General features: G+C 43.1%; 1 protein-coding gene across 1 annotated transcript in view; it reads left to right on the top strand.

Moving 5' to 3' along the window:
• Positions 1-17,298, top strand: part of EPHX4 (epoxide hydrolase 4) — a 44,216-nt gene that overhangs the window by 10,291 nt on the left and 16,627 nt on the right. The window contains exons 3-4 of the mRNA XM_075833224.1: positions 4,998-5,155; positions 7,649-7,777. Of these exons, the coding sequence (XP_075689339.1) occupies positions 4,998-5,155; positions 7,649-7,777 (287 nt within the window). The remainder of the gene's footprint in view (positions 1-4,997; positions 5,156-7,648; positions 7,778-17,298) is intronic.

The following is a 17,298-nucleotide window of genomic DNA, read 5'->3' as shown; positions in this document are numbered from 1 at the left end:
TATGATGTCATCATTATGACACTCCGTTTGGATTTTTGTAAACAGAAAAGCAGGTGGTGCTTTTCTGTTTACATTCATAGTTTGACAGCTGTTGCGCGAATCACGCTCATCCCACGAAAGTGCCTCCGTGTGGCATGCGTGATTTTCACGCACCCATTGACATCAAAGGGTGCGTGATGCGCGAACAACGCACAAATATAGGACATGTCGTGAGTTTTACGCAACGGACTCACGTTGCGCAAAAATCACGGACTGTCTGCACTGCCCCATAGACTAACATAGGTACGTACGACACGCGTGAAAATCACGCGCGTTGCACGGACATATTACACGTTCGTCTAAACAAGCCCTTAGGATTATTTTGCTGTCCACTCTGTCCTCTGTGTCTTTCCCTCCTTCCCTTGGTCTCCTGGTGATCTGCAATAATTTTGCCACTTTCGCCTTCCATCTTCAACAGTTATCACTAACTACACCTTACCGATGATGGACTCTGGGTCCCATAACAGCTGCTATGCCCGCTACCCTGGTAATATTGCCAATAGAGGTCACTCATTGCTACTTGTATATTGTTAATTTACTTTTACCCATCACAGCGGATCACAGCTCTACACACAGCTTTTGATATGATTTTCTTTAGGGCAGATACAGACGGACGTTGCGTTTTTGCGCTCGCAAACAACGCGGTGTTTTGCGCGCGCAAAAACCATTTGACAGCTGCGTGTGTCATCCGTGTATGATGCGCGGCTGCGTGATTTTCGCGCAGCCGCCATCATAGAGATGAGGCTAGTCGACGCCCGTCACTGTCCAAGGTGCTGAAAGAGCTAACTCTTTCAGCACCCTCGACAGTGAATGCCGACTACAATATCGAAAAACCTGTTGAAAAAAAAGAAAAAGTTCGTACTTACCGAGAACTTCCCGGCCGTTGCCTTGGTGACGCGTCCTTGGTGACGCGTCCTTGGTGACGCGCCTCTCGACATCGGGCCCCACCTCCCTGGATGACGCGCCAGTCCATGTGACCGCTGCAGCCTGTGCTTGGCCTGTGATTGGCTGGAGCTGTCACTTGGACTGAATTGTCATCCCGGGAGGTTAGACTGGAGGAAGAAGCCGGGAGTTATCGGTAAGTCAGAACTTCGTTTTCTTTTCTACAGGTTCATGTATATTGGGATCGGAAGTCACTGTCCATGGTGCTGAAACAGTTTAACTCTTTCAGCACCATGGACAGTGACTATCTCCTGACGTCGCGTACCGATAATTTTTTTGCCGGGTTCGGCCGAACCCGGGGAAGTTCGGTTCGCTTGTCCGGCTTCGCTCATCGCAAAGACACTCCGTTTGGATGTTCGGAAACAGAAAAGCACGTGGTGCTTTTCTGTTTACATTCATCCTTTTGACAGCTGGTGCGCTGTTTCAGTCGGTTCGCACGGAAGTGCTTCCGTGCAACCTGCGTGGTTTTCACGCACCCATTGACTTCAATGGGTGCGTGATGCGCGAAATACGCAGAGTTATTGAACCTGTCGCGCTTTTTGCGCAGCAGACAAACGCTGCGCAAAAAGCACGGACTGTCTGTACTGCCCCATAGACTTGTATTGGTCCTTGCGTGCCGCGTGAAAACCACGCGGCCCGCACGGACCGAATACACGCTCGTGTGAATCCCCCCTTAAAAGAATTTCACTGATATGTGTGGAGTAACAGCCTGTGATGAGTAAAAAAATAGCTGCGTTTTACCTTCTGTGTCTGATTGTTCTTGACATTGCACCAGTTTTCTGCAATCATGTAAAATGTCTCTACGGAGGTGTGTTTCATCCTGCTTGTTTACATGCATCTCATTGTGCTTAGTCCGCTTCACATTTTTGCGATCCTCTTAATATCAAAGCAAAGAAGCATTTTATTGCCTGCAGTGTGAATCCTGCCGGGCTCAACATTATTTTTACTGGCTCCATATTGATTCCTCAGTTATGAATTGTTTTCAGGAGATCCAACTTAATAAGACGTTCCATTCAGCGCACACAGGCAATATCTCTGGTACAGAAGTCATATCATCTGTTTACTAAAATTTCACAGGTTTTTATTATTTCAGGCATCCATAATGATATAGTATGCTACAAGGTCATATTATTGGCTTGAAAATATTAATATTGAAAATATACAGATTTATTTTATCCTATATTTTCCTAGATTTAATAAATTTTATACTGTTTTGGTATGTGTACCTTTAAACACGTTCAATCACGTCATTGAGACTGGTCAGAAAATTGTATGACTGGGGGCTTGATCGTTTAAAGGTAGTGGCATTCTGCTGAATCCTTAGCCCCAATGGGTTCCAACTTCTTCACCCTCAGGCTGGGTTCACACGACCTATTTTCAGGCGTAAACGAGGCATATTATGCCTCGATTTACGCCTGAAAATACGGCTCCAATACGTCGGCAAACATCTGCCCATTCATTTGAATGAGTTTGCCGACGTACTGTGCCGTCGACCTGTAATTAAGGGTATGTGCACACGCTAGCTTCCTTTTACGTCTGAAAAGACAGACTGTTTTCAGGAGAAAACAGCTGCGTCGTTTCAGACGTAAAAGCTCCTCCTCGCATTATGCGAGGCGTCTTTGATGCTCGTAATCTTGAGCTGCTCTTCATTGAATGCAATGAAGAACGGCTCAAATTACGTTGCAAAGAAGTGTCCTGCACTTCTTTGCCGAGGCAGTCAATTTACGCGTCGTCGTTTGACAGCTGTCAAACGACGACGCGTAAATGACAGGTCGCCGGCACAGTACGTCGGCAAACCCATTCAAATGAATGGGCAGATGTTTGCCGACGTATTGTAGCCATATATTCAGACATAAAACGAGGCATAATACGCCTCGTTTACGTCTGAAAATAGGTCGTGTGAACCCAGCCTTATGTGTCGTCGTTTGACAGCTGTCAAACGATGACGCGTAAAATGACTGCCTCGTCAAAGAAGTGCAGGACACTTCTTTGGACGTTTTTGGAGCCGTTTTCTCATAGACTCCAATGAAAACAGCTCCAAAAACGGACGTAAAAAACGCTGCGAAAAACGCGAGTTGCTCAAAAAACGTCTGAAAATCAGGTGCTGTTTTCGCTTGAAAACAGCTCTGTATTTTCAGACGTTTTTGGTCACTACGTGTGCACATACCCCGAGACTTCCATAGAGGACGCTAAAACGGCATTACCTATTTATTTTAATGATAACACTGACTTAAAGGGGTTGTCCAGGAATAGAAAAACATGGCTGCTCCTTTCCAAAAACAGCACCATACCTGTCCATAGGTTGTGTGTGGTATTGCAGCTCAGCCCCATTCACTTCAATAGAACTGAGCTGCAATACCAGACACAACCCATGGATGGGTGTGGCGCTGTTTTTGGAAGAAAGCAGCCATGTTTTTCCAATCCTTCACATCCCCTATAATGCCAAGGAGCATTAAGCGCTACAGCCCCTTGGTTCTGGTAACTGGTTAGGACTTCAGTTCACTGACCCCCACCAATGGCATCTTCTGGCTTGTTTCAACACGCAAGAAGATTTTTAATGGTGCACATACCCTTTATATAATACCTCCTTTACTAATAGAAAAGTCACCTGTAAATGGAAGTCCTTTTATTCAGCCATTACTTAGATATATTAGTTCCCAGAAAATCTGGGTGGCAACTGATATTGCCAACATTCCAGAACCAGACTTTTGGAATAAAGTTACGTGGCGACATGGAAGAAGAGAATGTATGACTGTAGAAATAAGCACATTTCCACTGACGTGCGGTGCAGCAAGGTAATGGCTGATCTTTATTTCAGGGAAAGTATTTTAAATGTATTATGTCCTGGGATCTCTTAAATAGCAATAATGTTATTAACGGAAATTCTTGTGTTCAGATGCCTATAATAGTTTGGCCAACATCAGCCACGACACCTCCATTAGTATAGAAGCTCAGCTTGGCTTGTTATTTCAATAAAGCTAGGAGATAAACGGCTACCAAATCCTATCACTGAGAAAATTGATAGGATGGGACAGGTCAAACTTGTCTAATCCTTGTTTCCACCAACAGCAAAAAGGTGTCCGTCAGCTCTTATGTTCCTGCTAAAATGTACATGATCCACCATGAAAAATCATATGTCTATGGGCAGCTTCAGCATAAAAAAACATAATAACACGAGGCAGGTGCTGAAATTATCCATAAAATCCTAAATTTCAAAATTCTAGTAATACCACATAAAAAATAAAAAAAAAGACAAGTGAGCCGGCCAGTCAAAAGAGATATGTGCTGTTTCCTGTTGCCCCCATTTAGGAGCCCTTTGGTGGGTGCTCTTTAAGGTGTTCTTCCAACGAGATTAATAGTATATATATATATATATATATATATATATATATATATACTGATGTGGGTCCTTGTAATCACAGAAAATGCTGAAAAAGTTTGCTACTGACATCTAAGGCTAACTCTAAGTCTTTACTATATCTATAAAGGACCATGTTTTATATTACAAGGCAGTTCTTGAATCTCCTCCAAGCAGTTGTTTTCTGCATTATTCTTTAGCTCTGCAGATTCTTTTATACTGGGATTACTATGGTCAAATACAAAGTGTTTTATCAATGTCGCATCCTTTTCAGCAAGTGTCTTTAGTTTTGCAGCACCAAATTCCCCTCTGATTTTAAGAGCCACTGATTCTACCCTGCACTGGTGTCATAGAGATGTAGTTGGCATCCTCTTTTATGACTAAATTGGCATTCCCAAGACAGGAAATAGTTGCTAGTAAACAAGTATGTGCAAGCTTCATCTCCGCAGCAATAGTGATTCAGAAGAAGTTGGTCTAGTCGTGTTGTCGGGTTTCTTCCCTATGAAGTTGAATGACCTATTAATAGTAAAATGTTCATGTAAATAGATGTCTACGTGTGACACACAGATCTGCTATGTAGAATACTGTAGATGGTGGTATAAGATGGCATACATTTGGGTTATTTCTCTTTACAGTACTTTCTTCTTTTCTATTTTAGGTATTCTTGGCGTCACCAGTTGCGCGAATTTAAGCGTGAATATCGAGTGGTGGCTCTTGATTTACGAGGATACGGCGAAACAGATGCACCTTCCAGTAAAGATAATTACAAATTAGACTATATAATTGTAGATGTAAAAGACATTTTGGACTCTTTAGGTAAGAAAAATACAGGATGATTATCATTGTTTGCACAAATGACCTGATTATACCATTTCTGTTGGCTGATCCTTTCCCACACGGTGCCCTGAACTGCCAAGAGTAGGTGCACATCACCAGCATTGAACTATAGTGGGTGAAGTAGGGCAACCATACCGGGGTTTTTTAATTACAATCCATGGATCTGATGCTCTCTTTTAGGCCTTATTTTCACGAGCGTTGCGCACCTCGGACGTGAAAAACGACAGTGCTCGGTGCTGCGGGGCGCGATGTCTCGCATCCCCCATAGATGAGAGTCTATGGAGGGATGCGTGATGCGTGAAAAGATAGGACATGTCCTATTTTCCCACGGACCCTTCACACGGTCCGTTGAAACAACGGCTGTGTGAACGGTCACATTGAATTACATAGGTCCGTGGGACATTTAACACGCTCGTGTGAATTAGGCCTTATTTATACAGTGCATACAGATGTAGCAGCATTGAGTTTGTCATTCTACCATAGCTGTACAGCTCATGGTAATATCTCAATGTGTTAAACATGTGAATTATGATAAATCCAGCTCTGCTACATCTGTACGGAACTATTGTACAGTATTTCTGTAAAACTCCACAAAAGTGGAACTACCAAATTTTTATGTTAAAGAGGTAAAATATATTCCTAGACATGCATGTAGAAAATGAATCTAGTTTCATAAAGTCAGTGACATTTCGCAGGGAATGATTTCTTGGAAGCGCGTTCAGCAATAAACTGAATTTTAACAGCTGGCAAACTCTGTTCCCTATAATATCCTGAATAGAAGTCACTCTTGTGAATAGAAGTCATGATGGTTGATGTTCACATCATAACTGACCTGGAACATTCCCCAGAGATTGCTCTCCGAGGTTACATATTATAATGGATGGCACTCTTAGCGGAATAAGAAAGTAAATGGCATAAATGACCTATCCTCTCTAAAATTGCTCCAGTGATTGGAACCATTCTGCCAGGTTTTCAGATGTCTTCTCACTAGAAAGACACAGTCTACGTTTTTTTTTCCATGCATTGTAGTAAGATGTTGTTGCAAACTTGTGAGCTTCAATAAATTAAAGATATAACTTTTTTTTTCATTGCTTATATAGCGCCAACATATTCCACAGGGCTATACAAAGATTGTCACCATTCACATCACTCGCTTCTCCCCATGGGGTTCACAATTCATAACTACCTATCAGTATGATTTTGGGGTGTGGAAGGAAACCCAAAGTACCCACACAAACATGGGGAGAACATACAAACTTAAAGGCTATGTACACCTTAGAATTAATTTTTTTAATTTTTTACTAAATCAATGTGTTTTGTGTTTTTAAATTACCTTCCTAATTGACTTTTATTAAAAAACTAATTATATTTTTACTATGTAGCTTCTACGTATCTTGTATACATAGAAGCTGTATCCTTCTCTCTCAGCTGATTCCATCAGTTCAGCTGAACTGACGACTCGGCTGAGAGCAGGACCTGGGTGTCTCTGACACACAGGACTTAGCTAATATAATTTACATCTAAGCCTTGAATGTTTGATTTATGCATGTCCCAGCTCTGGGACCTGCACCTATATCGAGAACGGGGGTTACCTGACTCCATCTTCGCCTGGTGAGGCGGCCGCTGGCCGCAGATTCCAGGTGGGGCTAGCGGAGAGGAGGCCATGGGAGATATGGAAACAGCCGAGCAATGCTTGCTAGGCTGGAGTAGACTGAAGAGAGCCGTGCGCATGCGCAGCCACTGTCCACTAGTCCCCGCCCACAATATGCATCCTCACCGGGCAAAATAGGGGTTGGGTGACCCCCGTTCATGATATAGGGGCATGTCTTAGAGCTGGGACCCGTTTCTATCAGACATTTATGGCATATACTGTGGATATGAAATCAATGGGAGGCATTTTCGGGCCGTTTTTGACAAGTTTTGCGGCGCGGTTTCCGTGTCAAAAAACTAGTAAAAAAAATCTGTGTGAACCCAGCCTAAGGGTATGTTCACACACTTAACAAAAAACATCTTAAAATACGGAGCTGTTTTCAAGTGAAAACAGCTACTGATTTTCAGACGTTTTTGCAGCAACTCGCGTTTTCCGCTGCGTATTTTACAGCCGTTTTTGGAGCTGTTTTTCAATGGAGTCAATGAAAAACGCCTCCAAAAACGTCACAAGAAATGACATGCATTTCTTTTGACGCTGCGTCATTTTACGCACCGTAAAATTACGCCTCGTGGGAACAGAACACCGTAAATCCCATTGCAAGCAATGGGCAGATGTTTGGAGGCGTAATGGTGCTGTTTTTTCAGGCGTAATTTGAGGCGTAAACGGACCGAATTATGTCTGAAACCACTTCGTGTCAACATATCCTTTATACTCATAATAACCTGAAACTGGAGGTTTGCAACATCTGCAAGTAATTAATTTCAGTAATCACAAGGTTTGATGATGAAAATATTACTTATTCTTTATCTATTTTTTTATAGGTTACACCAAATGTGTCCTTATTGGCCATGACTGGGGTGGGATGATTGCTTGGTTAATTGCCATATGCTATCCAGAGATGGTCACCAAACTTATCGTTTTGAGTTTTCCCCATCCAACCGTTTTTACAGGTGAGTTGGACCAAATACAGTAGAATGTGTGTAATGTATAAGCTATCGCTGTCTTACATTATTCTCTAGTAGAAAAATCCCCTTCCGTATCACTCATAACTTTAGTAAGCAGCTGAAGCATTTTCAACAGTATTTATTATGATACACCCAATAAACTAAAAAAATTGTAACAATTTGTTTTACAGAATTCAATCATTTATCCTCTAGTCATTTGTATAGGTTAATGACGGGGTATGCTTAGTATCGTGATCCAAGATGCCAAGTTGATATAGCTTGGCGGAAGGGACATAGACATTCTAAGCTCCCTCTAGTGGTGGCTGCAGGCAGCAAGAACTATATCATTTAACCCTATATCTATGCACGGGATTTGGATTTCTGTATCAGAAAAATTGAAGCTCTGACTTCTATAAGGATGTATTAAAAAAATATATTCGTACATAAATATGGTATTTAAGGACGGACATTCACTTTAAATACTCATCATACTAATATCTCGTACCGCCTTATTCCAGAAATGTTCTATAGGGTCGAGGGGCTACTAATCTATATGACAGTCATTATCATTCCCACCAACTCTTTTAGAGACGATGCAGGCTTTGTGTCCTAGTGCATTGCTCTACCAGAATCACGCAGCCTTATGGAGGAAACACATTGATCGTGAAAGGACTTGCATGGTTAGAAGAGGATATAACATATACCAAGAGCACATCTCCTACAACATTACACCTGCCTGCACAGCTGACACTATGCTGGGCTCATGGATTTATATTACTTTTAAAATGATGCAATAGGTACTTGGATTTTATGGTCTGCCAATATTTTACTTAAGCAAGCAACATAAGAGAGACACAATAGATGAGTAGATGAGTTTTCAATAGACTTGCTTCCCCCTTGATGTCAAAGCGCATATAGTTGTGATCTCAGGATGTCTTTTCTTCTGGATCTATGTAGCAGGAACTGCTGCTGTTCTTGTGTTGAGGGAAATAAATAGATAAATAAGGAATGCATCTTCCGAGTCTCTGGGAACATGTCTGAGAATAAATTATATTTTCCTTAGGCAGTAGTAAGTGTCTGAGACTTTCATGGCTTACAATGTATTATTTATCAGCCTGTCAGTAACACCGCATGACCCACATCACTTGAAATGTAATGTGCATCACTGTGAGATTATTTCAAACAAACACGACATACTGGAGGCTCTGCATGCCCGAACGTAAGAAAGGCAACAGCTTTCCATCTTGCCCGTGTTATACTTATACAATAGATGACAAGATATGCCATCTCGCCCCACAGCTACTAAGACAGTGGACCTAATACTCAAATTGCACTTGAGCCTCTTGTTGTGCCTAAGCCTCAAATCTCCTCAGTCAAGGAGATCTGTACATGCATGAAGAGTTAATCAAATATAAAGAACAGTAGGGTATATACTGTATATCAATGTTATCCACTCCATAAATGTACAAAATAATGCTTATAATACGTGCGTACCCTGAGGCTGTCATCTGCGGCCCGCTGGGCACCGAAGCTCCCTCGGAAGAGGAAAGAGCAGGCCGAAGGAGGAATGCGCCAGCGAATGACGAAGCCCCTGCTGTCTCTGTCCATATATAGACAGTGATGTCAGGGGATTCCGCAGAGCTGGAGTCCCAGAGCAGAGCTTATATACTAGCGCTCTGCTCCAGGACTCCTGCTCTGAGGAAGCCCCTGACATCACTGTCCATATATGGACAGTGATGTCAGGAGCAGAGATGGAGTCCCAGGCAGAGTGCTAGTAGAGGCACAGCTCCGGGACTCCGGCTCTGGGGTTATCCATGACATCACTATCCATATATGGACAGTAATGTCAGGAGCAGAGCTGGAGTCCTAGGCAGAGCGCTAGTAGCGCTTTGACCGGGACTCCGGCTCTGGGGTAGCCCCTGAGATCGCTGTTCATATATGGACAGTGATATCAGGAGCATTGCTGGAGTCCCAGGAAGAGCGCTATTTATTTGCGCTGTGAGACTTCGGCTCTGGGATTGCCCCTGACATCAGTGATATATGGACAGTGATATCAGGGGCTTCCCCAGAGTTTCGGAGCAGAGCCTATACTAGTGCTCTTCTCTGGTACTCTGGCTCTGGGGTTGCCCCTGACATCACATTCCGATCCAGGAAGATCCCCTGATGTCACTGTCTATGGACAGGGACATGAGGGGCTCCTCCAGCAGAGGAATCCCCGGCCTAAGTGTCGCCAACGCTCTAGCTGGGGATTCCTCTACTAGAGGGAGTCCCAATAGAGTTATCTACCGTGTGTGCCACTATCTATAGGGTGTGTGTGTGTGTCATTATTTACAGAGGGCACTGTGGCATTATCTGGGGGTTGGCATTATCTACAGAGGGCACTGTAGCATTATCTACGGGTGTGGCATTATCTACAGAGGGCACTGTGGCATTATCTACAGAGGGCACTGTGGCATTATCTAGGGGTGTGTGGCATTATCTGCAGAGGGCACTGTGGCATTATCTATGGGTGGGTGTGTGGCAGTATCTACAGCGGGCACTGTGGCATTATTTACAGAGAGCACTGTGGCATTATTTACAGAGAGCACTGGTCATTATTTACAGAAGGCACTGTGGCATTATCTACAGAGGGCATTGGCATTATCTAGGGGTGTGTGGCATTATCTGCAGAGGGCACCGTGGCATTATCTACGGGGTCATTGTGGCATTATCTACAGAGGGCACTCTGGCACTATTTAAAAAGGTGCTGCCCAATCTTCATATTTTTGTGTCTGCCAAAAGCTGCCAACTGAGCAGCCAGACTGCATTTAGTGACACTTAAACTGGAAAACTGTATTGTTAAAATAAGCACGTGGAGTAAACTCGCAAATTTCCTGTAAGTTTAAACCTAGCGGTATTATTATAGTAATGTAGTATTGTTATAGTAATGTAATATTGTTATAGTAATGAAGTATTGTTATAGTAATGAAGTATTGTTATAGTAATGTAGTATTATAGTAATGTAGTATTATTATAGTAATTTAGTATTGTTACAGTAATGTAGTATTATGCTGGATTCACACGAGCATGTTCGGTCCGTAAAGGACGGAACGTATTTCGGCCGCAAGTCCCGGACGAACACACTGCAGGGAGCCGGGCTCCTAGCATCATAGTTATGTACGACGCTAGGAGTCCCTGCCTCTCCGTGGAACTACTGTCCCAAACTGAAAACATGATTACAGTATGGGACTCCCTGCACTGTGTTCGGTCCGAGACTTGCGGCCGAAATACGTTCCGTCCTTTACGGACCGAACATGCTCGTGTGAATTCAGCCTTATTATAGTAATGTAGTATTAGGCATCATTTAAACGAGTGTTATATACGTGCGTGCGACGCGCGTGCTTTTCACGCGTGTCGTACGCATCTATATTAGGCTATGGGGCAGTGCAGACAGTGCGTGAGTTTTGCGCAGCGCGAGTGCGTTGTGTAAAACTCACGACATGTCCTTTCTTTGTGCGCTGTTCGCGCATCACGCACCCATTGAAGTCAATGGGTGCGTGAAAACCACGCAGGTCGCACGGAAGCACTTCCTTGCGAACTGTGTGGTTCGCGCAACAGCTGTCAAACTCTGAATGTAAACAGAAAAGCACCACGTGCTTTTCTGTTTACAAACATTCAAACGGAGTGTCATAAATGATGGCGGCTGCGCGAAAATCACGCAGCCGCGCATCATACACTGATGACACATGGAGCTGTTAAGTGCCTTTTGCGCACGCAAAACGCCGCGTTTTTTGCGTGCGCAAAACGCTCACGCTCGAGTAAATCAGGCCTAATAGTAATTTAGTATTGTGATAGTAATATAGTATTATAGTAATGTAGTATTATTAGGATATGTGCACACGACCTCTTTTCAGACGTAATGGAGACGTTTTACGCCTCGAATTACGCCTGAAAATCCGGCTCCAATACGTCGGCAAACATCTGTCCATTGCTTGCAATGGGTCTTACGATGTTCTGTGCAGACGAGCTGTCATTTTACGCGTTGCTGTCAAAAGACGGCGCGTAAAATTACGCCCACGGCAAAGAAGTGCAGGACACTACTTGGGATGTAATTGGAGCCGTTTTTCATTGACTCCAATGAAAACCAGCTCCAATTACGTCCGTAAAAGATGCAGCGAAACACGCTTGCACTTGTAAAAACGTCTGTAATTTCAGACGTATTTGGCGTTGTCGTGTGCACATACCCTTATAGTAATTTAGTATTGTTATAGTAATGTAGTATTATAGTAATGTAGTATTATTATGGTAATGTAGTATTGTTATAGTAATGTAGTATTGTTATAGTAATGTATTGTTATAGTAATGTAGTATTATAGTAATGTAGTATTATTATAGTAATGTAGTATTGTTATAGTAATGTAGTATTGTTATAGTAATGTAGTATTGTTATAGTAATGTAGTATTATTATAGTAATGTAGTATTGTTATAGTAATGTAGTATTATAGTAATTTAGTATTGTTATAGTAATGTAGTATTATTATAGTAATGTAGTATTGTTATAGTAATGTAGTATTATAATAGTAATGTAGTATTGTTATAGTAATGTAGTATTATAGTAATGTAGTATTATTATAGTAATGTAGTATTATAGTAATGTAGTATTATAATAGTAATGTAGTAGTGTTATAGTAATTTAGTATTGTTATAGTAATGTAGTATTATAGTAATGTAGTATTGTTATAGTAATTTAGTATTGTTATAGTAATGTAGTATTATAGTAATGTAGTATTATAATAGTAATGTAGTATTGTTATAGAAATATTGTATTATAGTAATGTAGTATTATTATAGTAATGTAGTATTGTTATAGTAATTCAAATAACTAATTGATTAACAATAATTTTGTATTGTATCAAATTTGAAAGTAATGCGGCCCGTCAACTTCAAATTTTTTCTATGTGCGCCCCCTTTACCCGGCCGAGTTTGAGACCCCTGTCATAGAGACATATCAAAGGTTTGGATCAGTGGGGTCCGGGTGCTGAATCCCCCAACGTTGCTGAAACGAAGGTGCAAAAGTGCTCAGCTAAGCGTCCTGCACCTTCGACTGTGATTGGCGCTCACTGTCATGCTGAAGACGGCTTACAACAATGTTTTATGTAAGCCTGACGATGAGCGCTGATCAGAGTTTCGTTTCAGCAACGGTGTGGGGTGTCAGAACCCAACCGATCCAAAATGTTGATATGTCTCTTTTTTTGTTTTCTTCATTCTCGCTTTGTGCTGGTTCCTCACGCTATAATGGAGGGGCCAGTTGGATGGAGGAGGGCATGCTGACTTGTGCTTCTTTTCCCTCAATGGTTAATATGTCAGATATTTAAGTCCGTCATATTACAAGATTCTACTCAACTGTGCTCCTATTGTATCCTTTGTTATAAGTGATAATGCTTATTTTTTATTATGGTTTGGAATTTACAATGTCTCAATTGTTAATAAAAAATTATTAAAACATAAAAGAAAAAGTCAGCACTACTCGTCAGTGGTGAATCGTGCTGAGCTGCAATACCAGAAACAGCCTATAGACAAGTGATACTGTTCTGATCTCAGACAACCCATGGAAAATAGCGGGGCCCCTGTGGATTAGAACTGTACACTAATTAGTAAGCACAAAGATGATGACCAGAAACATAGCTAAAATATCTTCTTTTATATCTGGTATTTAGATTTGGATTTCATTTTGAGTTGCATCTAAAAAAACGCATCCGTGTCTGACAGTTGTCAGTCTACGTGAATTGTATCCTCTTCCATAGGGAGTACGTTCATCCCAATGCACCAATACAGCACTCTATCACAATGCAGCCTCCAACTACTGCTCACTGCACACCTCTTCTAGATTAGATGTATATATAATACACTTATATAACTTAAAGCTACTTTGCATTGGTCTGCATGTACTTTTCTTGATGAGATATTAAAATATATAGATTAACAAAAATTTTGGAGGAAAGTTTTAGATTATGTTCAGCTACTATGGAACAGAGAGATACCAACAGACCCTATGTTGTTGCTCTTTCACTATAAGGCTGTAGCTAGTGCAGAAGTAACAGAGATTCAGATGCATATTCCCCCACTGATGCATATAATATTTCTTGTAGCCAAAAGATGCCTGCTAAAAGGATGGATTGAAAGCAATATCCCCTCAATACACCATGTAACTCAGCAAATGAGAGTCTGTATGTATTCAGATAAAGTAGAAACGACAAAACATAAGAAACAAAGAACCTCAGGTTTTTTCAAACGATGGAGGCCATTTATAGAACAGTTGCCTGCAAGAGAGATAGGGGAACTGATGGAGAACTTCAGATATACTTCTTGGTATCTTACAGAAGATATTAAAGGTACTCTGGGAAGCTTGAAAGTGCATTGATGGAAGGGAATGAATAGAGGAAAGGAGAGGATGAAAGACCGGGGGAAGATAGTGGACAAGGAAGGGGCTTAAGTGAGGGCCAAGACAGTAGGGCGTTGAGTTCAAAGAGACAGGGATATAATAAAGGATAAGCTTACTAAGGGACAAGGTCTTTGATGTGCTCAAGAAAGGGAGACAGAATATAATAAAATGATGTTAACCCAAGGAACGACAAGACCTCAAATATTGCACTGTGTACGCTCCTGCGTGAGTTAAAGAAGACATCTGTCTGAATGTAAATAAAATGTTGTGTTGGAAGTGTATTATGATTGTATGAAAACCAATAAAAATGTTTTTCAAAAAAAAAATATATAGATTAAAATAATGATACAATAATATTCAGGGGGGGCGTGGCCAGCAGTCGATGGCGCCGGTCGCATAAACTGAGAGCTCCGCGCCCTGCCACGCAGATCCAGCAGCCTACAGCGGGGAAAGGTGCCTCATATGGGGAAAAAAAGACCCCAAGGGTCTAGACTCACCCCTGCAGCACAGCACCAGGTCGCCGCCGTTCCACCAACGATCGACGGCTACTTTCTTCGGCGGCAAGCCACGCCGCTCCCTCAGCCGCAGCCATCTTGGACAGCCTCGTGTCAGAAGGAAGGGGAGATGTCCGAGCAGGGAGAGGAGACAGTGCCCCACGTACAGGGTAAGCTGAATAGCCGGATGGCTAAAGTTCACCCTCCCAGCTCCCCTAAGCTGTCCTCCACCTCGTCCTGTGAACAGCAGGGAAGGGGGTCCCCTATCCCAGGAGCAGTGGAGGCCAGGCCACGAGGAGCATCAGCTCAGTTAGAGGCCCCAGTACACCTGCTTGAACCACCAATGTCACAGCCCTCAGCACAAATGGCCCTACAGATTTGGCCTGCACCTAAACCTCAACGGCCCACGATCCAGCAGCCGGGGAGGAGAGACGATCTGGGGGATACACCATCTTTGACCCCCTATGCCCAGGCCCCTGTATATGCCTCAGATTCTGACCTGGAGGATTCAGCCTCACTTCCTTCAGATGTGCCCCCTATGTGGAGGGAATGTTTCTCACAGTTGCCCACTAAAGAGGACTTTAAGAGTATGATACAAGAAGTGAAGGCAGCTTTTCGTTCAGAATTGGCGGGGGTGTCGCAGCATATACAGCAGATTGCTACGAGGGTGGAGGCTCTAGAAGATGACCACGATGCCACTAGGCGCCATGTCTCTGTGATACAGTCTTCAGTGTCCTCCCAGCTGGCGTCCATTAGAGATATGCAACTGCATCTAGAGGATTTGGATAACAGAGGTCGCCGTCATAATATAAGGATAAGGGGCATACCGGAGCCCTCGGGGTCTGAAGATCTTCCCATCGTGTTAGAGACTATCTTTAACGACCTTTTGGGTGCACCCCCGTCTAATCGGATACCGCTTGACAGAGCGCATAGAGCACTAAAACCAAAATCCATTACATCTCAGCCCAGAGATATCATCTGCTGTGTCCAGGATTTCCGCACTAAGGAGGACATTATGCTTAAAGCCCGTCAGCGTAAAGACCTGGAGTATGCCGGTGTGCCGATTCAGTTATTCCCGGATCTCTCCTGGATTACGTTACAGAAAAGACGTCTGCTTCGTCCGCTTCTCGCAGCCCTACGGGACCACAATATTATTTATCGATGGGGGTTTCCGTTCTCCCTTACAGCCCGAAGAGATGGTGTTTCTGCAACCCTGAGGTACCCAGGGGATTTGCCTCATTTCTGTGACTCCCTTGGTATACCAACGCCCAAGATGCAGAATTGGGAGACTCCTTTGCCGCCTTCGTCTCCACCTCCAGTCTGGCAGTCGGTCCGAAATAAGCGGAGGACCTCTCCAAGACGACAGTCTAACCGAAGTCCACCAAGACCTGATTTGAATTGATGGACGCTGCGCAGATACACGGCACCTCCGTAATATATGTGAAGGAGCCTGGTCACCCATACCAGCTGCTCCCTTCGCCAGTTGCACTATCCTAGGCTAAAAATGCATTTAGGATTATATTTCTGATTTTATGTTGCTTCTCTTTAATTCGTTAACGTAAATTGTGGCAGGGCGCGATTGCCCGGGATACACTTGGCTCTTTCACCCCCTTTTTGTTTTTTCTCGGCCTGTACGTATTTATACGTACTTTTGTACTAGGTTCCTCGACTGTTGAGACCCGACCTCCTTTTTTGATAGGGGTAATTTGTTTTGCAGTTCTCCCTCTGTTTTTAGAGAGAGTTGCAAAGGGTAATATTGTATTACCAGTTTTCTTTTGCTTTAATATCACCCGCCCCAGGGTATAGTATTCTCCCTGGTAGTATTTTCTGAGTGTGTTTGAAATTCATTGATCTCATGCATTTCTCTTTGTTCTCACTGCAGATATGTGTATTGTCTCCCTGGTACGTCTTTACCCCAGTGTCTTTCCCTCCCCTCCTACTTTCATCCGAAATAACACTTGAGACGACAGTGAATCCTCCAAGAACCTCCAAGGTAGAAGGACGCCGTAGAACACTGCTTGCTTTGAAACCGACATGGGACTGGCCCCGACATAACTGTGAGCTGTATACATCCGCACTTTCCACATCATTCTTTGCTCTTTCATACATCTTTGACCATGGTTAAATTTGTCACACTTAATGTCAAGGGTCTCAACTCCAATGTGAAGAGACGCTTGCTTCTCAGGGAGTTGAAATCGCTTGGAGCGGAAGTTGCTTTTCTGCAGGAAACACACTTAGATTCATCCGGAACTTTCCAATTTGCCCGAGGGGCGTATCCTGCTGTGTACTCTGCCTCGTCAGGTCGCAAAAGGGAGGGGGTGGCCATTTTGATAGCAGCTTCCTGCCCCATACAAGTTCACACCTCACATCTAGATCCGAAAGGCAGATATGTTATAATAGAGGGGACTTTGCTTGGACAGCCCATTGTTTTATGTAACGTTTACTCTCCTAATACCGCACAGATTCCATTCCTACGTAGACTCCTTTCTAAACTCCAGAAGCTTCCTAGGGGGGCATGGCTGGTGGGAGGAGATTTTAATGTCCCGTTCTCCACGTCCATGGATAGGGTCTCTCTTACACACGCTACTCCGACGCCCACCCTTACAGGACT

The sequence above is a fragment of the Rhinoderma darwinii genome, chromosome 7, assembly GCF_050947455.1.
Source record: "Rhinoderma darwinii isolate aRhiDar2 chromosome 7, aRhiDar2.hap1, whole genome shotgun sequence".
Lineage (NCBI taxonomy): Eukaryota > Metazoa > Chordata > Amphibia > Anura > Rhinodermatidae > Rhinoderma > Rhinoderma darwinii.
The sequence above is the reverse complement of the archived record's forward strand: the minus strand, read 5'-3'. Positions and strand labels throughout refer to the sequence as shown.